This window comes from Grus americana, chromosome 1, assembly GCF_028858705.1.
Source record: "Grus americana isolate bGruAme1 chromosome 1, bGruAme1.mat, whole genome shotgun sequence".
In the NCBI taxonomy this organism is placed as follows: domain Eukaryota; kingdom Metazoa; phylum Chordata; class Aves; order Gruiformes; family Gruidae; genus Grus; species Grus americana.
This window is the reverse complement of record NC_072852.1, coordinates 54,761,542-54,782,546: the sequence shown is the minus strand read 5'-3', so window position 1 is coordinate 54,782,546 and position 21,005 is coordinate 54,761,542. Positions and strand designations below refer to the sequence as shown.

Here is a 21,005-nt window from a genome sequence, read left to right as displayed (position 1 = left end):
AGAACCTTAGGGAAATGAAAGACATCAGTTTGATCCACATGAAAGAGGCAAGAGCTAATGCAGGGCTGGCACCTGCCTCTCTATTACACCGAGAGCCACCTTGCTGTGGCCCTCATCATGGTGGCTGGCAGTTACCTTGCATCCCTTCCAGCTCCTGGCTTCTCCCTCTGTGGCGGGGAGCTGTGTTTGCCTCATCTGCAAGAACAACTTCTTTCTATTCCCAGTTCTTCGCCTTAGGCTAATCTCCGAGAAAGGGCTGAGGCTTCTCAGTTCTATGCCTCTTAGGCTCCCTGTCCCAAGCCAAGTATCTCAAGCCCTGAGAGACAATGCAGTCACTGTTTGACAGGAGCATCCATACTTCATGCCAAAGGATGCTGAGCCAAGTTATGAGGCAAGCCTACTGCAAGCATCTAGTACCGCAGAACAGGGATGGCTCATATGCCTCGCCTGCAAAGTCCCCATCCCCTGTATGCCAGCACTGGGATCTCTGAGGGACGTCTGAGGTCAATATACAGATATCAGCCTTTCTGTCTATTGCAGTGTGGAGATATCCCCTATCTTGCAATGCAACTTTCTACTGCCCTTCTGCCATGGCTCCCATTCCTCTCAGCCTCGATGTGCATCTTAGGCTCATTCATTTTTGCTGCACCAGCTCAGACCTGCTGTATCCAGTGCTGTTCTGATCCCAAACCTTCACAGAAATCTCTCACCCTGGTGGAAGTATCTGTTGATGAAGGGTCCAGTTCCATGGGGGATGATTCTTAGCCACCAAACTGACTGGTTAAGCATTGCAAGCCTGGTTAAATTCAGAGAAAGGAGATTTTTGAGCTTACTTACTCAGAAATACACAGGCTTTGTCCTTAAGTGAAAGACATGGGGAGTGGGAAATCATGTATTTGCATAAAAATTCAGGCTATTCACTTTCTGCTTTATTTAGTAAAATAAATGGAAAAGTTCATTCAACCAACCTCAAGCAACCAATCTGTTCCTAGTGTCAGGACGGGCTGACAGTGGATCCCAGCATGGCACCAAAAGCAAGGAGAATGAGGGAAAAAGATCTCTGGGAACTACAAGCTTTATTTCTGATATTGCCATTTTGCTATATCACCCTTTGCTCCAACAGAGGCAGCATGGAAGGACACAGTGTAGGGCAATACCAGAGCTCCTGGAATACTGAGAAAAGAGAGCTGGAGGAAACAAATGAGACGGGAGAAGAGATTCCTAGAGAGGACAGACAGCATATATGTACATAGTATGGAGATGGGAATCCGTGACTGACTTGGCCCTTTAATCCTACTGTCTGAGGAATTCCTGAGCTGTGGAGCTCAGTGAGCAATTCATACACCAGAAACAGATGACTCTGGGCACAGTCATCCTGTTGGCTGAGAAAGAATCAGAGTTCCTCATTGAAGGCCTTCTCCTCAGGTTCGTCTTCTTTCTAAAACACATTAGAGGCATGAAATCAGTTTTGCTGTTGCTCAGTTTCTCAGCATAGTAATAAAAAGAAACAAACCAATTTAAATGACTCCCTCTGCTGTCTATGCCACTGCCCTGCCTATCTCATTTCAATTGCACAACATGGGGTCCTGACACACAATGCCTCTGTTGCTATAGGAAGATGAGCTTTGACAGAGAACTCTTAACACGGAATGAACATGGAGATTAAATTGTCTCTCTCCCAGCAGAGACCTCTGGTAGAGTCCTGAGCCCTTGTCTGTGTACTCTGTTCTGTGGCCTTCTTGATAGATTTCCTTCCTACCCATGCCACTGTCTCTCTGATCCTCTCTTATGTGCTTGCCATCCACCACCCCCATTCTCAGTGTCCAAAAGCACCCTTCACTCTGTCTCCCCAGCTGCTGTTCCCAGAAAACAGATGCCTTACTGAGACCTTCATAGAGTTGCAGAGATCAGTGAAGTCTTGCTGTAGACTAGGAGGCAGAGGTCAGAGACTCTACAAAGACATTAATCTCTGCTTTGCTCTAGATCTAATGCTTTTCTGATATTCATGTGCAAATAAAAATGAGAGAGGAAGTGGCAGGGGTGGGAAGGAGTTCAAGAAACTGAAGTCATCTTCTTCAAGAGCCTTGTGAGAAACAGCATCATCCTACAAGATCCCAGCTTCCTGTAGACTACAGGAGTCCCCCTTTACCTTCTGCATTCTTTGTAGGAAACGATTACAGAAGTCCTGTACATGCTCAACAGAGACTTCATCCAGAGTCAACACATCCTGCTCCTCATCTGGTGCATGGAATATAGCCAGAGCTGGTAGCTGGGACTTCTTCAGTTTGAAGAATGACACTGTTCGTTCATTGCTCTTCAAATTGCTGTCTACCAGGATAAAGAGAATCTGTGATGGAAATAGGAAAGGAAACATGAGCACAACAGAAGCTGAGAGAGAGAAGAGATCCCCAAACAGTGATCATATGAAGATTAACAGTGATATTTTTATAAAGAGTTAGAGAAAACCTACCATATTCTGTTAGGACATTTTCCTCTGCCACTATCTAACCGCACCATGCAGTGCGTTTTTCTGTATTTTATCAAGTCCACACTTATACTACCAAACCAAATGTCTTCTTTCACCTTCTCTAAAAATGTATCCACAGTATGGCAGGAAGGCAGTCTCCACTGCTATTCTCTTAATAGATTAGGAAACAAGGTGTCTTTTATCTTAGTGGCACGTATAAAAGAAGCTGACTCGTCTACTTGCATGTTATTTGGATAAGATGCTCACATCCATGCAAGACCCAGAGTGGCAGAGTAAAAAGGTGTTTTGGTGTGTGGAGAATCGAACTCAATTGCAAGAATGTGGGAATGAAGCATAGGGCAACAGGAGCCTGGAAGTATAAGAACACGAGAGTACCAAACACAAAGGGCATATTTAAGTGAGCTGCAGTGAATAGAAATGAAGACACAATCATCTGGGAAACAGGAATTGTTGGCAAGACACCACTGTCCATACAGCCCAGCTCAGACCTGGGGAGAGAGGCCAAACAGTGAATAAGCCAGGATGAGAATGACCTGGGTTCCTGAATAGTCTTGGAGAGTAAGATCAAGCCAAGGATTAGGATTCTGCTGGGACGATTCACTAGCATGGATTTATCAGAATTGGTGACCAACTCCATGATTTTATTTTAAGAGTAAGTTTCAATGGACATCTTACAGGTGCAGCACAAATTTAAAATTTTGGAATGTGAAATATTATTAATAAAATGTACAGCTATCTCAAAAATCTTTGTTAAATTATCTATTAATACTAAATACAAACATTATGTATAAATTTTACAACAGAAAATAAATACGGCAATTGAACAATTTAATCAGTGACCTGATGAAATAGAATCCCTTCGCAAGTGACACCCAAGTCAATGAAGCAAATATCCAGGTAACGTGTCATTTTATCTTCTGATTATCCTGTGCAGTCTACTGGGCCTAGCATATTCAATGTATCTATGGACATGGATATGACTTAACATACGCAAGAAAAAAGAAGAGTTTAAAAAAAGAAAAGTAATGCAATGTGAAGATCATGTGCCCAGTTCCCAGGCTGACTCATGTTTTTCTTTCTTTTCAATCAAGAACACTCAAGTTAGTTCAAAAGTTTTTTCTTCTCTAAAAATAAACTTGGTAAATCTCAAATTCTTTACTTTATTAAATTTATGTTCTATAAAAAAACAAATATATCTGGAAACTTTCCTAGGCAACAGCCTATGGGAAGGAAGGATAGTTGGGCTAGTGTAAGGTTTAACTGCAGTTAATCACTGTGATACAGAAACCAGAACAACACTTTCACTGGTTATATGATATTTATCACATGCAATTTCTCTTCCAAAAGTCAACTATGCCCCGAGGGCAACAAGCTAGTGAGCAGACAGGTTGCGGGGAACTTCTCCCAGAGTGCTAAATTCATCCTTTTGCAGGATAAAACACCAAGCTAAGAAGGGTCACAAATCTAAGGGTCACAAGTCTAAGGACCTGATCTAAGAAGCTTTCGGCTGGAGCAGAAATACTTGTTTTAGGAATCTCCTTCTAACTAACAAGCTGGAAAGAGAGGCCAGTGTCAGAGGAGAGCACTTTCAGAGAGCTGGTACAGGAAATGGTGTCACATTTTCACCAGTTCATTCACCAGCTTTTGGTTTTCTCTATGAAAGATTCACTACACAACAATGGTTTTTTAATCAAATGTTAAACAATAAGTTAATTTAAAAAAGCATTTAGAATATCTAGGTTGTTAAATGTTGTCACTTTCTATAGAAAGTCTCCCCCACCTTTAAAACAGATCAATAGAATTTTAACATGGTAATATAAATAAATGGTAGTCGTCACTCTTCACTTTATCAAGCTTCCAGCCTTTGTAAAAAATCCCAAAACTGAAAAGCCGTACACATTTTATCCATGAATACAAAGAAAAGAGTAAGAATAAAAATGTTGGGGTTTAAAACTCCAAGCACCTTCTTCCTTACAGAAGAAAACGAAAACACACAAACAAGTGGCCCCTCAGCTAGAACGGCTGAGATACCATCATTCACAGTTCCTGACTTGGATCTCTCTAATGACTCACATTTGGCTCACAGAGTTACAGGGTGACAAATTAAAGCAAAAGTTTCCTTCCCCTCTGATATTCCAAAAATACAGGAGAGACAGCAATTGCATTTGTCTACTGTCGCTCCAAAGAAGACACCTTAATGCCTATCACGTACGTTTCTGAATGATGCGTTCCCGGTAGGTGCTGTGACGTGGGATGAACCCTCCCTCAGCAAAAGGACAGGCCGCGCATCCTACGCTGGATGTGCTCCAGGGGTCCTGCCAAGGCCAGGGTGGCCTCAAAGTCACAACTGTGAGGCAGTCTGTAAGGTGTGCTGGTACTGAGACCACAAGTACTGGAAGTCTGGTCTCCTCAGCTGGAAACCAAGCAGGTTTCTCAATGGGGACGTTTCCAGGATAGATGCTACCTGGTGGAACTGGCATTTTCTCATGAGGAATTTATTTTGTTCAGAGATTCCCAGACAGCTCTAATCATAGACAATGAATGCAGTGACCACGGAAAATTATACTGACCATGAGACAAGATTCACTTTGCCTAACTTCTGCCATCTAGATCTTAAGCTTGTCTCAGCCAGTCATCTTGGCAACCTCTGCAATAAATGGTACAATAAATGGCACTTGATTCCACTTATTTTAGAAGGGGAGGAAGGACATGTCTGTCCTTCTCTACCAGTGCTGAAAAGAGCCTAAAGCCTTATCTCAGATGACTTACCAAAGCTATAATTAGCCAAAACAAATCCCACTTATGATGCCAACTCTCACATCACTACTAGAAACCAGGTAGTTCCATCCAAAACAGAAAGTTCATCTTCTATTTTATACTATGCTGTACAATAGCTGTTTATTTCATTCTGAAACAATTTCCATTAAATTCTTTCATCTTGTAACAACCTTCTTGCCTGTGTTCAGAGGTCTGCTGCTGGAGGCAGTGAAGGATCTCTTGCATGGATGAGGAACTGCCGACAAAAATTCTCCCCTCCACACATCATACTCCAAGAACACAGAACACAGTTTAATATTATCTTTGCACTGTCACCTGCAATAAGCTCTCTTTCAGAAAATTTTGTACACTGGTGCTGTCTTGGTGTCTTCACAACTTGATTCCTAGCCCAGTGCTTTTAGAACATTGAGTTCTTGGTAAATACTAAGATACAGAATGATGTTATTGCCCAAGGAATTAAAGTTAATTGAAAATAGTACTGCAATGGTAGAAACCAATTTGATGTTGCTTAGTTTTTCCGCTAAGGAAGACAAACAGGAAGGATGATCAAGCCTCATATCCAGTGTTTGACTTTGAACTTGATAGAGCTGCAACCTTCATTCTTTGAGGAGACTGTATAAGCAAAAAGATCCAATTCTGAAGTAAATATCCAATTTGAGTAATTTCTTGCACAGCTTACATAGTACATCAAAGCAAAATGAAAACATTAGTCATGAATTAAAAAAAAAAGCAAGCTACAAAAACAATTTTATCGCAGATACTGTTATGTGACATAGACAACCTGTATTTACAGGTTCCCCTGTTTATGGCTAAAAGAGACATCTCTAAATATTATCTCTTTCAGTTCTGGAGCCATCAATGTCTGACAAGAAAAATAAAAAGTGTATGAATGACTATCTGCATAAGAAAGGGCACCATCCTTTCGTTTTCATGGAAGAAGTCCTGAAGGACTCTCAGGATTTTCTCAGAACCCATTTCCAAATGGGCCTACATATAAATTAAAAGGGACTTTGCAAACATATCTACCCAAATCATTTTGAAATTGTAAACTAGTTATATCAGTTGCAGCAAAAGCTGCTTTTATTATTCCAAACATCAGCTTATTGAAACTCCATCAAACACCCATAAGGCACACCAGCTGTAATTGTCGTGTTATACTCTGATACTGTGGAAAAAAAACTGAAGATGCTTATGCTAGTTTGGCTCAGCAATGCAAAAAACCCTGACATTTCCTTTCCAGTAGAAAGCCTGGACTCTTGGCAGTACTTTCTCAAATAAGCACATATTCTGATTGCAGTGGGATCCTTCCAAGAAGACTGGTGGATTTGCTCCTGCAGCTGCAGTGCTCTGAGTTCTGTTCACTGTTACCCACCCATGATTGTTTCTCAAAGTCTGCTAGAAAAGTACCATATTTCTTCTTATTCTTGTCAGCTCTTGCTGGTTTAGTATCATCTAACATTTGCATTTTCCTCTCCAGCATTTTATAGTCCCCAGGTTCCACGATGAAATCTAGAATAATCTAGACTGCCTTCAGACACTCACTGCTGCTCAGGGTACAGTTCAAGCTGTTTTCAAATAATGGTCCTCACCATACATCCTCATGGATCCTTCAGCTGAAAATCTCAGCTTCCTCTCAGGCAAAAATGGAAAGATTATAAACCAGAGATGAAGGGACCATAATCCAGGAAGTGGCGGGTGAATCACCTCCTCATGATCCATTAACAGTTGGACTCGATGATCTTAAGGATCTTTTCCAACCTAAATGATTCTATGATTCTATGATTTGCTTCACTCTTTGAAGCCAGCCACTCAGCAGCAGCAGTTCCTCTTCATCTCTCCATCAATCCAAGCAACAAGTTTCTCTTCCTCCTCCAGCTGGTGATGACAATGTGTGTTGGGTTTGCGTGGCAGGGTTTTGGCGGCGGGGGGGCTACAGGGGTGGCTTCTGTGAGAAGCTGCTAGAAGCTCCCCCTGTGTCTGATAGAGCCAATGCCAGCCGGCTCTAAGATGGACCCACCGCTGGCCAAGGGCAAGCCAATCAGCGCCTCTGTGATAACATATTTAAGAAGAAGAAAAACACTTAGAGAGAGAGCTTTTGCAGCCGGAGAGAGGAGTGAGAAGATGTAAGAAACTCTGCAGACACCAAGGTCAGTGCAGATGGAGGGGGAGGAGGAGCTCCAGGCGCCGGAGCAGAGATCCCCCTGCAGCCCGTGGTGAAGGCCATGGTGAAGCAGGCTGTCCCCCTGCAGCCCATGGAGGAAGGATGAGGCGGTGTAGCGATTCCACCTGCAGCCCGTGGAGGACCCCACGCCGGAGCAGGTGGAGGCACCTGAAGGAGGCTGCGGCCCGTGGGAAGCCCACGCTGGAGCAAGTTCCTGGCCGGACCGGTGGACCCGTGAAGAGGGGAGCCCACGCCAGGGCAGGTTTGCTGGCAGGACTTGTGACCCCGTGGGGGACCCCACGCTGGAGCAGTTTGCTCCTGAAGGTCTGCACCCCGTGAGAGGGACTTCATGCTGGAGCAGGGGAACGATGAGAGGAGTCCTTCCCCTGAGGATGAAGAAGCGGCAGAAACAACGTGTGATGAACTGACCGTAACCCCCACTCCCCGTCCCCCTGTGCCACTGAGGGGGGGAAGGGTTGAAGCCGGGAGTGAAGTTGAGCCCGGGAAGATGGGAGGGGTGGGGGGAAGTGTTTTAAGAGTTGATTTTATTTTCTCATTCCTCTACTCTGTTTTGCCTAGTAATAAATTAGATGAATTCCCTCTCTAAGTTTGGTCTGTTTTGCTCGTGACGATAATTAGTGAGTGATCTCTCCCTGTCCTTATCTCGACCTACAAGCATTTCGTTATGCCTTTTCTCCCCTGTTTAGTGAATGAGGGGAGTGAGAGAGCGGCTCTGGTGGGTACCTGGCCTCCAGCCAGGCTCAACCCACCACACCACCCCTGTAGCCCCCCCGCCGCCAAAACCCTGCCACGCAAACCCAACACATTCCACCCCTCGCCTCTGTGAATCACATATTTAAGAATTATTAATATATACATTCAACACAAAAGCTACACACACTAATCACATCAACAAGGGAAAAGAAAAAAGAATTCCCCCCACCAGAATCAAAGCAACACTATCACAACATCAAACAAGAGTGGACAATACACACAGAATCCACCTCTTGTCCCTTCACCACTTATTTCACTCTCAAGCTAAGTTCAGTCAATGTTTTGCCCGTTACCTCTTCCAATTACTGTCCTTATCTCGATTTTCTCCTGCCCCACGTTGGGCGCCAAAAAGACTGTGGTGGGTTGAGCCTGGCTGGAGGCCAGGTGCCCACCAGAGCCAGCAGAAATTTCCATGATATTGTGCAGTGGCTGCTTCTGATACCCAAACTAATTCATGTCTTTCTGCCTGGCAGAGCAATGGAGACACACTTAAGTGGGCATATCGCTCTGCTTACTCCTTAGCATCCAGATCTAAGAACCAAACAGAGGGATCCTAGCGCTCTCTTACTGCTTTGTAAGACTGCAGTCCAAATCATAACTTACTCCCTAGAGTGCCACTCCTTTAGCAAAAACAAATTATTAGACTCTAAGTCCCTTCATCTATGTGTCCTGCAGTGCCACTGCAGTAAAGTGGAAAGAATTAGTCAAATCTCCACATCTTTCATCTCTGTATTTTACTCTGGCAAACTTCTAGGCCAATTCGGTGGGAAACTTGCCTGCATGAATAAAAAAAAGTCACATTTGGCTTGTTGGCAATTCATAAATTATCTGGACTTCAGTACAACATTTTATTCAATGTTTTGTGAAGTATTTCTAGGAAAATTATTCACTTTTTTTTCAGATCTAGGCATGTCACATGAAGAGAAAACTAGTTGCAGCTGCAGCAGCAAAGGACAGTGATGCTAAACAGTAATGTGCTGTGCTGGTTATCTGCTTGGGGAAGGCCTGTATCAGACTCTGCTGCTCATGGAAGACAGTGATGATGGTGTCACTATAACACACGTTTCACATGAGACAGCTGGAATTTTTCAGATAAGTGAGTTTTCTTTTATCACTATGCATTCATCAAAGCAAAACACTTTTGAAGACACCTTTTGATTTTGATGCCTGGTTTCTGCCTGGTCTCTTGCTAATGGACGGGACAGATGGCAAGTTCCAAAGTAGTCCTGCCATAAACAAGTCTCAAGACTTTTGAGGGTGCATGGTTCTGAGGTGGCCCTTCTATTTGAAGATGAGGATATATGTGATTTTTAATCTGCCTCTTCAGTACCACAAACAGGGGTATGCTGTTGTTCTTGTTCTCAAACCCCAACTCTTTCCAGCTCCACACTTCTCCTAGGAAAATCTCTTCCACTGCCTCTCAGCTCAGCCTTCCCTGCTGCTGTGATCTTCTGCCCCCCTCCCATCTGCTGTTCTCCCTTGCCCCAAATGCCTTCCTGTTGCTCTCAATCCTCCTTTGCTTGCCAGTTCTTTCCTCTGTTCTCCAGACAGAAATTCCCCTGTAATCCAGCTACTGGCAGAGAATCAGCCATGGGATGATTTACTACTTGGGAAGCTTTGCCCACAGAGGGGTGGGAACCAGGCAAAATTTCTCTGAAATATCCCATCTATCCCATCACCTTAGTGTGGGAAATCCAACAAACCCATCTGCAACTCCATTAAAACAACCATTTCCTCAGGATCCAACCAGAAGGCTAAGGGTTAAGAAGCACCATGATATTAATTGCTGTCCGGTCACTTATATAATGCTCCTTGGCATCTTGCAGGCTGTATATACAAAATCACCTCTCACACCAGTGGAATGCAACCATCACCAGACTGAAGTGCAGCAGCTGTTTGTCATCTCCCAGTGCAAGGCAACAAAACTGGACCAGAAGCAAGGAAGTACATAATGTCCCACTGAGAGAGCAGAGGAGTGGGATATAGAGGATATTTTCCCCGCAAGGAGGCAAAGTGGCTAAAGGTGAACAGATCCAACCCCTCCACTTAATTATCCAGCTAATCCTCTTTTCTTGCCACTTGGCCTTTGCTCCCCTAATGCACAGAGAAGCAGATAACGCCCTCCCCATCCACAGAATAAATCACTGTTCTTTTTTTCTCCCTAATGGCTCCTCTTCCTTTCTGTTTGGACTTACCTTCCCCTTGAAGAGCTCTGCTGCCGCCCGATATCTGCGCATTCGCTCGGGGTACTTTGGAGACATCTTGTCTGTGATCAGGAGGAGGTGAAGCTGGAGCGAACTCTGCATCACACCTATTGTTGTCTGCCGAAAACACAGCCACCACAGACAGAAACACACACAGAAAAGGAGATTGAGAACATTCAATCCGCATTGGATGCGCTGCCAGAGGGACGTCAATTCTCACATCTCAGTTGGGATTTCTTTGCAAATCAGCCTCACAAGCTTTCTTTAAAGCAGGAAGGATCCAATCTGGGCTCTTTGTGGAAGCACTTAACATCCTGGCTTTGCTTATTCCAGAGACAAGAGTCTGAAGACCGCAAGGGTTCATCACTGGCCTCAGGATAGTCAGCAACTAGGCAGGGGGGCTGCCTGGATACAGCAAGCTGAAGTCTAGTGGGGCAAAGAAGTGGAGAAGGAAGGCCAGCAAACACTGAACATAAGGGGGCCCTGAATCACAGAGGTCCAGCATCTGGCTGAAATGGGAGCAAAAATGTGGGAAGGATTTCTGGTGTCGGTTGATGTCTGCCCTTACTTCCTTTCTTTAGCGTTATGCTGTGCGCAGGATGGGGATGAGTCCAGAGTTTCAGCAACCCCAGGGCCTGGGCATTGCAGAGTGCTGAGGGTTAAAATTGCCTCTGCAGTCCCACAGTGGGAGAAGACCTGGAGCCAGCTGTCCCTTGTCCCCTGGGCAAGGGCCAAGTGGGCAGCACACACTGGCCCTCTGTGAGGAGACAACCATCTCCAGGCACTCACTCAACTCACTCATTCACTCGTCATCTCGCTTCTCCTCCTGCCCGCTTCCCGCAGCCCTGCAGCCTCTCCTTCAAACCAAACAGCAGCCGGGCCAGACCTGCTGCCTTCCCCCCGTGCCACTGAAACCACGGAGGTGCAGACTGGGCAGCTCCCTGCCGGAGGGAGAAGAAAGTTTCCACACGCTCCAGGAGTAATAAGGAAGGGGTCAGGGAGTTCATGCTGGCAAGGGCTGTGCACTGCAAAGCATCTAGTTTTTGGCAGCCAGGACTCTGCTGTTAGCGTAATATTTATCAGTCATTTTCTACCCTTTCACTTCTCTGGTGGTGTGCAGATGGGGAAGGGTAGAGTAGAGGGGATGCAAACCAAGGCTGGAGAGCATTAGAAGACCTCATGGGAGAGGATGAGGCTGAAGGTGAAGGTGAAGCCAGCCAGCACCAAGGGCCACAACAAGGCTGAGCTGAGAGTGGGCAGGGCTGGAGCAGCAGTTCCTCCTGCGGCTCCACACAAAGATGTGCCTGTCCACGCAAACCTTGTGCAACAGCGATCAGCAGAGCTCATCAACATGGCCAGGTCACATCTGACTCTTCTGGAAAGCCCACAGGGTAAGCATTGCCTAACAATGCCTGAAGGATGTGGGAGAAACAGTAAGGGCCCCAGGATGGGGAGAGAAACTTTTGGCAGCACTCAGTGTGATACGTGTGACCCCAGCCTCTGCTGACCAGCAGCATTCTCAGATGTAAACAGCATATGCACTGGGAATAAATATTTACAAAAAACCAAGCTACCTTAGTGGTGCTGGGAGGGCTTTGGGCTGAGGACTGCAGGAGGCACTGTTAATTGCAGCACCTTGATAGGACTCCAGAGTGTCTGGAAAAAAAATTGGAACAACATTTCTACTGCCAGTCAGGGTGGAGGGGATCAGCTGAATAGCTCAGGACTTCTTGGTCAGGGAGACAGCCTGGGTGCCAAACAGGATGCTATGGAGCGAGAGCCCAAAGCATCAGCAGAAACACATGAAGAAAGAGCCACAATCTAATGAATTGCCAAAAGATGCAGTAGAGGCTCCAAGGGCTCAGAAGGCCTGGGTGTTTATAAAGATAAAAAGAATATACCCACTGACGTGACTTACGTGCTCTCAAAGGGCTGTAAGGACAGAGGGGCAGGATATAGATTTTCTGTCCCCAGAAATATTCTGTGATTTTGAAATGTTTTTTTCACATCCCTTATCAAGATAAAAAAACAAACCCATTTTTTTTTCTTTAAAAAAAACCCCAACAACACAGAACTTCTACAGTATTTCACTCCAGAAACAAAATGTTGCACTTCCAAACCAAAATGCTCTCTCTACTGACAGGCTGCACTTGAGCTGGTAAATATGTCAGCCCTCTTAGCTGATCCTTGGCATTGGTTTGAAAAGGAATAGCTTTGAAACAGGTTGGACCATTCTCCTTTGATTAAATTGAGCCTGGTCAGCACTGCTGTAACTATTCAGAAGTCCACAGAAGAGCCCATCGGCAATGATAACGTCTCAGCCTTGTGGCCACTGGGGCTTCAAAGACCCATTGGCTCCACAGGAACAAGCCCAGTGAACTGCTGAAATTTCAGGAGATCCTAAACCCGTAGTCACCCTCTATAAGGGAGAGGAGCACCGGGAACAAGTGACTGCCAGTCAGCTGGGTGAGTTAATGAAGATGGTCAACATGGAAGCATCCTATATATTAATTTTTTTCTTGAGCTGATGAATTCAGGAGTAAGGGATAGAAGGGATGGGAAAAATTTGGTTGGGAAATTTCCAAGTGGCTCTTGAATATGCCTTCAAACAGCCAGGCTTATGTCAAACCCTATGTGCTGGATGATGAAGAAGAGCTTGCCTTTTGGGAGTAGGTCATTCAAGTTTCCATGTTTCTCAAGGCTTCTCAGCCAAAGAGAGGGGATCATGGCTGAGCAGGGTCTGCAGGCATGGTACGACACAGCAAAAGTCCACAGGAGGGAGTGGCACTGCTGTCAAGAGTGGTAAGAAATGGAGCTCTTTACCCACCAACACTCCAAATTTACTGGAAGGCTAAAGGAACTGCCAAGCCCCCCCTTCCTCTCCCCACCATACTCAAACACCCCAGCACAGCATCTGCTTCCAGTCCCTATATGGAGTAGCAGCAAAGACCTGTGTGTCTTCCCCAACCCCATCCACACTGTTGCCACAACCCTTGCACACAGCTGGGTGTGCAAAATCTTGGGCCAGAGGACATCCATGAGGAGGAGGCCAAGTACCAGAGTGAGGGCTGTGGGGAGCTGGTAATTACCACAGGGTTGTACTCTGTCACCAGGCGGAGCTCGTTCATCCGAATGAAACGAGTCATCTTCTCAGCATCAACATCTTTGCTGTTCATATCCAGATCCCTCCGGTCATTGTCTACCTGAAGACATGCAAAGACACCTACAGTCACAGCTGTCCTCTCCTCTCGGTACCTCCTCCAGAGACCCTGATGGCACCCACTCATGGAGACACCCACCCCCTGGGACATTGGCATCCTCTCTCCCCTACCACATAATCCCCACTTCTGGAGCTCCAGAACCTACAGCTACCAGCCTGCACTTCAAGATCTTCCTCCCTCCTTCAGTCTCCCAAAGACAAGGCAAACTCATGGCATAAGAGAAATCACTGAGGACTCCAGACATCCCTACAGCATACACTCCTGATGCACTGGAGATAGGGAGGATTAGCTGATAAACTATTCTAGGCGTGGTGGGGAGAGACCATTAAATAGTCTAACTCCTTGCATCGATTTTGGCTTTACACCCCTTTTTAAAATCTTCATTTGCTCATTCTATTTCTTCTACAAGTAATAAACATTGGCATGGGCCTGTATGGGTTTCCTGGAAACATTGTGCAAGCAGAAAATCTCTCCAATAAAAAGAGGAATTTTTCTTCCAGTACAGCAGAAAAAAAAGAAAAAAAAATGAAGCCCAGTACATTTTAGCTTTAGAGGAAAATCCATCCTGCCACATATCTCCCCACACTTCACCCTCCCACCCAAATGATGTGATTTTATTGAGGTTTTCGTGACCTGGTAAACAGAGAAAAAGCAGGCAACCATTGAATAATAGCTAAACCACCCAAAGGGGTGGAGTTGTTGTGCAGTACCACCGCAGGACGTGACTGAGTTGATCCTATACATGCAATAGGAACAAAGTTTGGGATTTGAAGGCCTTTAATACATATGTTGAATGAGGTTCTCAGAGCTGAGGAGAGGTCCACGTGCACACCCCAGATTTTATTCTCTGCATCTGTACAACCTCTGAAAGTGCTTGTGTTAGTTTTTCCAGTCATGTACAGACACCTAAAGCCCTTTTTGCTGTTCTGTGGTCATTGGCAAGGTCTTTGATCTGGTAGGGGGCCACAGCACCCTGTCTGGCAACCCAAACTGGTGCTTTTCAGACTGTGCGGCCTGATTCTTCTCACAGATTTGCCCCTGCATAAAATGAAAGGGCAGCTCTACTAAAGTAAATGAGGTCAGGCCAGTGTAACACCTGGGCGGGTGAGATCAGACAGGCCTTGGGAACCAATCTAAAGCACCCCAGAACTCCACAGAAAGTCTTCTCTTGACTTTCATGGGCTTCTGGAAACACCTGATTTACATTTTGGGATAATAACATCTTAATTCTGCGCTCAACATTTGTGATTTAAAAAAATAAAGCTAGAAAATAGCCTGCATCTAATAGGTGAAGCTCTAGTCAAAATGTCTTCGTCACTCCATATAATTAGCTTGTTAGCATCTGTTAATTATGTTCTTTTTAGGTCTATCAGGCCAGATTCCTCACTAGAATAAATCAGTTTCCCTCCACTATATGCAAAGAAGTCTCACCAGTTGACAGCAACCCCTCCTACTACTGTAATTATGCTTTAAACTTCTAAGCATTATAAGTGTTTCATACTCTGCAAAAGCAAAGAAAAAATGAGTTTATGCCTCTGATTCACTGCTATCCTGGTCACGCATCTTTGTATTCTTCAAATGAGTATTTGATTCCAAGTTCTTGTCTCAGTTCTTTTTTCTTTTCCTTTTTATCTCTGACCCCTTCCTCCTACAGAGTATTCAGCACAGAATAAAAGGAAAAACAATGTGTCTGAATAAATTAAGAAAAACTGACAATTAGTCAAGTGAATTGTCAACTGCATTTGAACCTGACTAGTGTATTAGTTTTTTGGTTGTTTTTTTTTTCCTATTAACTAAGAGTTCAGCTGCAAAAACTGGACTGTGAACAAAGACTGTTTGTTATAATATAATCCAAATTCCAACAATCCAGACACTTTCTTTTATCAAACACCCTCCCAATGCAGTCATCCTCACTATCTGCCACAGTGCAAAAATAAAGGATCTTTTCAATTTTTTTGGAAGAAAAACACCATGACTAAGAACCAAAACTGAGATGGGTGTTGCTTCAAACTGCAACATCCGTACATAGCAAATAAAAGGTTAATTAAAAGGACCTGCCTACCTATTGCTCACTCTTAGATCATTCTCTTTGAATTATTTGGATAATACCAGTGGTAAACACAGTGCAGGAGCTGATGAGAAGAAAAAGAAAGAAAAGAAAAGAAAAGAAAAGAAAAGAAAAGAAAAGAAAAGAAAAGAAAAGAAAAGAGAAAGAAAAAGAAAGAAAGAAAGAAACTGTCTTTGTCCAATATTTGCACAACCTGGATCTAGAACTTGGCTAAGCTGCCACATTTAGTTTCCCCAGTACATGTAGTGTATCCCCGTTCCCCTACCACCACCCTGTGTGCTTAGAGCTCTGGTGACACTTCATGGGCTTTTAGGACATCTTGTACTACCTAGGGCCCCTCTCCTATGATATATCTCTCTCCCCAGTTTTCAAGTGCCACACTTGTGTGAGAAGGGGCAACACGAGGAAATTGATATAACCAGTAGAATACTTGCTCTTAGCTTTGTTGGTACTCTTGAAGCAAGTACACGACCCTTCCCAATATCATCTCCTTAGATTTCAGCAAACGTAGCTTCAAATTCAGTGAGGCACCAGCACTTACAGCTGGATTCAACAAAGATTTGAACTTGCATAGCATCCATCCCTGAGAAACTGCCAAGTAACATTTTTAATGGGCCCATGCCCAAAGCGTATTTATGGAATAACTCTGCAAACCATGGTGTCGGAGACAGAAAAGAGTGTTTAGGATTTCTTCTGGTGGCAGAGCATCTGTAACTGCAGAGACCCAGTCTGGATCTGTTTTCAGTCACGATGGAAAAGTTGTGCACCCAGGGAGACAGCTTTGCCTGCCTTAAGTGACGCTTGGCAAGATTTGATATCAAGCCTGCTGTGTTGATCCATTGCAACATGGCCTCTAGATGCTTTTGATGTGTCTCAGGAGCCTTTCCAAAACCATGGGAACCCCATCCAAGTAACACTGAGCTCCAGGCAGATCACAGAAACACAGACATCTTTCTTTGCAAAGAACTGGGTGCTGGACCAGATCCACAGGAGATCTTAAAATGGAGAATCTCAATCAGGTGTAATAAATGTTGCATGTCTCAGTGAGGGGCACTCTGCAAATGAAAAGTAACAGACCTCTTTGGGCAGGAAGCTCTACAGATGTGCTTTTAGGTGGGCAGGCAGAGTGGCTGTCAAGGATAAGCGGGTTTTGGCTTGCTTGTTCTAAGGAGAGATGAGCAGCTTTAATCCTCTTTATCATTACTACTTCAAGATTTCATTTCTTCTGTACCGTGACCGGCAGGCAAAAGAACTCCTAAATCGGAGCGTTAATTTTGCGGCTCGCGCCCCGTAGCTCCCCGGGTCCTGCGGCCACGGCAGCGGCGGCGCCGTGGGTTCCCCCCCCCCACCCCCCCACGCCGCGGGCCCACGCACCCTGCGGAAAAGCGTGATGGTGTTCGCCGCCACGCCGTAGTGGGACAGGACCGCGGGGCTGGTGCTGAGGCCGAAGGGCACCTCCGGGATCCGGCCGGCCGCCAGGCGAAACTGGGACACTTCGGGGCTCTCCAGTTCCTGCGGAGGGAGAAGGAGGGTGAAGGGAGGTGGGGGGGGTGAAGGGGGGGGTTAAGAGGGGGAGTGAAGGGGGGGGGGGTGAGGAGCGGAGAGATCCCCCCCCACCGCCCGCCCGCAGGCGGCGCGAGGGCGACACCTACCGCCCGCCCGGCAGAGCCGCCGCGGGAGGGGGGAGAGGGCCCGGCGGTGGGGGCAGCCCAAGGGGCGCCGGGCTGAAACGTCTTTCTCTCCCGTTGTCACTTTGCTTGCGTGGCCGGGATGATGCAGAGGTGCCCGCTTAGCCCCGCCAACCACCTCTCTCCCCAAAATCGGGGAAGTCACCAGGCGGCGATGCCAAGAGCTAGCAGGGAGCTGTGGCACTCTGGGAATCTCACCTTCCCTTTCTCTTAAACCTCACTTCTTTCTCCCATGCTAACAGCTAACACGGTGATGATGCAAAGTCCTAGAGCTCTTGAAAGGGAGGGGAGAAACCCAGAATCTGGATGTAGCACGCTTAAATATACATATATATACACACACACACACCTCTATACACATACATATATGTGTGTGTGTATAAAAAATAAATATATAAACCCATAATTTTTAAGATAACCTTGATTGTGGACTCAGGGCTTTACAATTTCTAAACACCTTGCATTAGCATTATCCTGGTTCCTTTTAAACAGGTGTTAAATATATCCTTTAAAAAGTAGCTAATGAAGACACATCAAAGAATAGAAATGTGCAGTTTCTCAGTAATTGGAGGTCCATTTTCTCTTCTGCAGCGAGAGCATTAGCTACAGCCTTAGCCCATATTAAGGCACATTCCCAAACTTTCTTTTGAGTGATGTACTTTTGATACTTCTACTTATTGGATTTAAATTCTCAAGATGCAGTCTCTGCTTAGAAATTGGTTTGTTTTTCTTTTTGGTTTGAACCGTCAGCTCAGCTGTTTGTGAGCCCAGAGAGAATGGAAAACAAAATTCCTTCTTTAGTCAAAAGAAAAACAGCTCTCGTGATCTGTTTTGGAAATGCCAGCACATCAACATGGCTCTGGTGAGAGTGCTAAAGCCTGGGGTGGGAGTAACCTCACTGGGTTTTGGAGCATTCCTGGGAAAGCTGGGGTTTAATCAGGCCAAGCATGACCCTTTCTCTTAAATGTGGGTTTCTGGAGCAGCGTGCTGTTTTTCCATCATGGCATGCTGTTCCCAGTCAGGGAGGCCATGCTCATTATACGGGGAGCTTGCTGAGCCGCGTACTGCAGTGAATTGAAAGGCCGCAGCAGAGAAATAATTTATGGCAAACAGAGAACATGGACATTATTTGGATGAATATACTCTCAGGCGGAGGGCCAAGACAAGCCCTCATGGCACACATACGTCTTTATCTACTGTTTAAATGCAGCCCTGTCGTACTTCAGGCATTGAATACCCGACACATCGCTGGCTGCTACCCCGTGCTCCTGGCAGCCGGGGCTGTCCCCGCACTGCAGGACAGCATGGCTGTCCCTCCCTGCCCTGGGACCACGCATGCTGCATGGGAGCAGCCTCCTGTCGACTCTGATGAATGAAATCCTGCAGCGGGAGGGAGGCCGCAGTGGCACAAGACACCAGCGCTTATGCCTGGCAAGAAGCCACGGTCCCCTGCCGCAGCTCGGCACGAGGCTCTGCGCCCCGAGTGTGGCCCTGCCACAAACCCAGCCAGCTACCCTGGGGGAAGGAGGCGTCTGAGCACTTTCGTTCTGTGTGTGCAGATTGCCTCACTGGTTTGCAGGGCTGTAGCATTGCAAGAGCAACCCCTGAGGAGCTCTGAATGCCTGCAGGCACTGAAGGCGAAGCAGCTGGTGCTCTGTGATCAGTGCTTAGCAAGGCCCCTGGGGTATAAGCCTTCCAGCACTCACACACTTGTTGCTGCCCGCGCTGCACAGGCAGTACCATCAGTTCTCGCTCTGCTGTGGGCTGCGTGATGCCCTTCCTAGGCTGCCCTGCAGCCCCAGGCACAGGGCAGGACGAGGAAGGAGCTTGCGGAAAGGAGTTGTTTTTGAAAGGCTGAAGTCTTCTCTGACAGAAGTCATGAGGCAGTGCATGGGCAGCAGAAGCCCAGGGCAGAGCTCAAGGAAAAGGGGGAAAAAGGTGCAATTTGGGGACCTTAAAAGTAACGACAATCCTGTCAGAGAGGCCTCTTTTATGCTGGTCTAACTCAATAAATATTTTTTTCTTGTTTCCTAAGGAAAAATATTCATGTCATTTTGGGGGCAAGGGGCACATACCCATCAGTCACTCTAACACCTTTGGCTGATTTCAATTGAGTTTAGACACAGAGAACAGAGATCCCAAGGGTATCAACTCTGGGAAACAAAGCAGCAAGACAGAGATACCATGTCTACACCCTCCCTGGGAAGAGGTTGCATCTTGAGCCCAAACCACCTTGGACTTCAGAGGACCTGCAGCAGCACTGGTGCCTGAGACCTGGTTTCCTCAGCCCCATCACGCAGGCAGTGCCTCGCTCTGTCTTTGCTGACTAAAGCAAACAACTGATGTTCCCACTCACCCCCCCCGCAACACTGTTTCTCTGCCACCCACGTTCCTGTTTTGCTTCCCCTACTCTGTCCTGCTCCAGGGCTCCTATGACCTCCTTCATCTTCCTCCTCTGCTCCATCTCCCTTTCTACATACAGACCGAATTCCCTGCATTCTCCTTGGGGCCTGTCACCTAATCCTTCCACATGCCTGTCACAGCCCCTGCACCCCCCAGAGCAGGAGCTGCCTCTCGAAGGTGTTTACACCATTTCCAGCCCCACACCCCCATGGGGGCAGGATAGGGCTCATAGATGGTGGAGGGGAGGTGCTATGAACACACCTGGAAGAATCCAATGACCGCCACCTCTGCACCACTGATAAAGGCTTCAGCGTCCACAATGTCATTCAACAGGACAGGTTTCTCTGCGGTGCTGCCTGCGCCTGGAGAGGAGAGGTCAGACAGAGGGTACACAAAGCAGCTCAGAGAGGCTCCCCCAACACACACACAAGAATCCCACCCATTACATGCCCACCCACACACTTCTGCAAGCTCAACATACTTCCACAGCATGGTCTATGTAAGGTGACCCACCATAAAGAGAACTCCCCACAGCAGACCCATCCTTCTCCCTGAGCCGGGAGGAAAGCTCACTTACTGTGGGATGCAGAGCCACTGTCTCCAGCACACCCTGCTGGGGAGCCCCCAGTGAGCAGGACAAAGAAGAGGCACGGGAAGACTGAGGTGTCCATGATGCCAGCTTGTCCTCTCTTCGCCATGCCACTCTGCTCCAGTCCTCTCCTTGGCAAGAGACACGTCAGCTGCTGCAGGGGCCCACAGTGAGAAGTGGGAAGGGCAGTGGGAAGGGAGCAGCTGGCCCAGGGCGAAATCTTCAGCTCCTGAGATAACTGCCTGGCCAGGAGAGAGTCCCTGCCTGCTGTGCAGGCACCAGCCTTGGGGAGCCTCACCAACACTGCCACCAGCACGTATTCACCCACAGCGCCAGACATCTTGGCTACCCTGCACCTGTGTGACCAGGTGTCCCAGCCGGGTAAGAACATCCCTCCATACGGAAGGAGCCACTGCACTTCTCCAAGTGCTGGGCCCCAGAGAGGCTGATGTTCCCTTGTGCTTGGCCAGCGGGGCAGCCACTGGGACACGCAGCTCTTGCATTGGCTCTGGCTATGACAAACAGGTGCTGTGGTAAGCATTAAACATGAGAAGGCCATGTTATAGCTCCCTGGGGTCATTCAGTTGGCACCCAGGATGGGGAGGGGGCTGTCTGCCCCTGAAATCTAGCC

The 21,005-nt window shown here is 46.7% G+C and overlaps 1 protein-coding gene across 1 annotated transcript; it reads right to left on the bottom strand.

The window, feature by feature from the left end:
* Nucleotides 1-907: 907 nt before the first annotated feature.
* On the bottom strand, nucleotides 908-20,541 carry ERP27 (endoplasmic reticulum protein 27). The gene is made up of 7 exons (XM_054812975.1): nucleotides 20,363-20,541; nucleotides 20,047-20,147; nucleotides 17,069-17,206; nucleotides 13,495-13,608; nucleotides 10,397-10,522; nucleotides 2,150-2,347; nucleotides 908-1,438 (listed from the first exon to the last, which is right to left on the bottom strand). Exons 1-7 carry the CDS (start codon nucleotides 20,481-20,483, stop codon nucleotides 1,394-1,396), a joined length of 843 nt encoding a protein of 280 aa, XP_054668950.1. The 5' UTR covers nucleotides 20,484-20,541; the 3' UTR covers nucleotides 908-1,393.
* Between the last annotated feature and the right edge of the window lie 464 nt (nucleotides 20,542-21,005).

Bases quoted from the DNA above. Each gene is read 5' to 3' on its own strand.
- ERP27 (XM_054812975.1), bottom strand. From the start codon at position 20,483: ATGGCGAAGAGAGGACAAGCTGGCATCATGGACACCTCAGTCTTCCCG. The intron at 17,207-20,046 runs GTGTGTTCATAG...CTCCCTCCGCAG, and splicing joins CGGTCATTGGATTCTTCCAG to GAACTGGAGAGCCCCGAAGT. The intron at 13,609-17,068 runs GTGCGTGGGCCC...GCATGTCTTCAG, and splicing joins CCATCACGCTTTTCCGCAGG to GTAGACAATGACCGGAGGGA.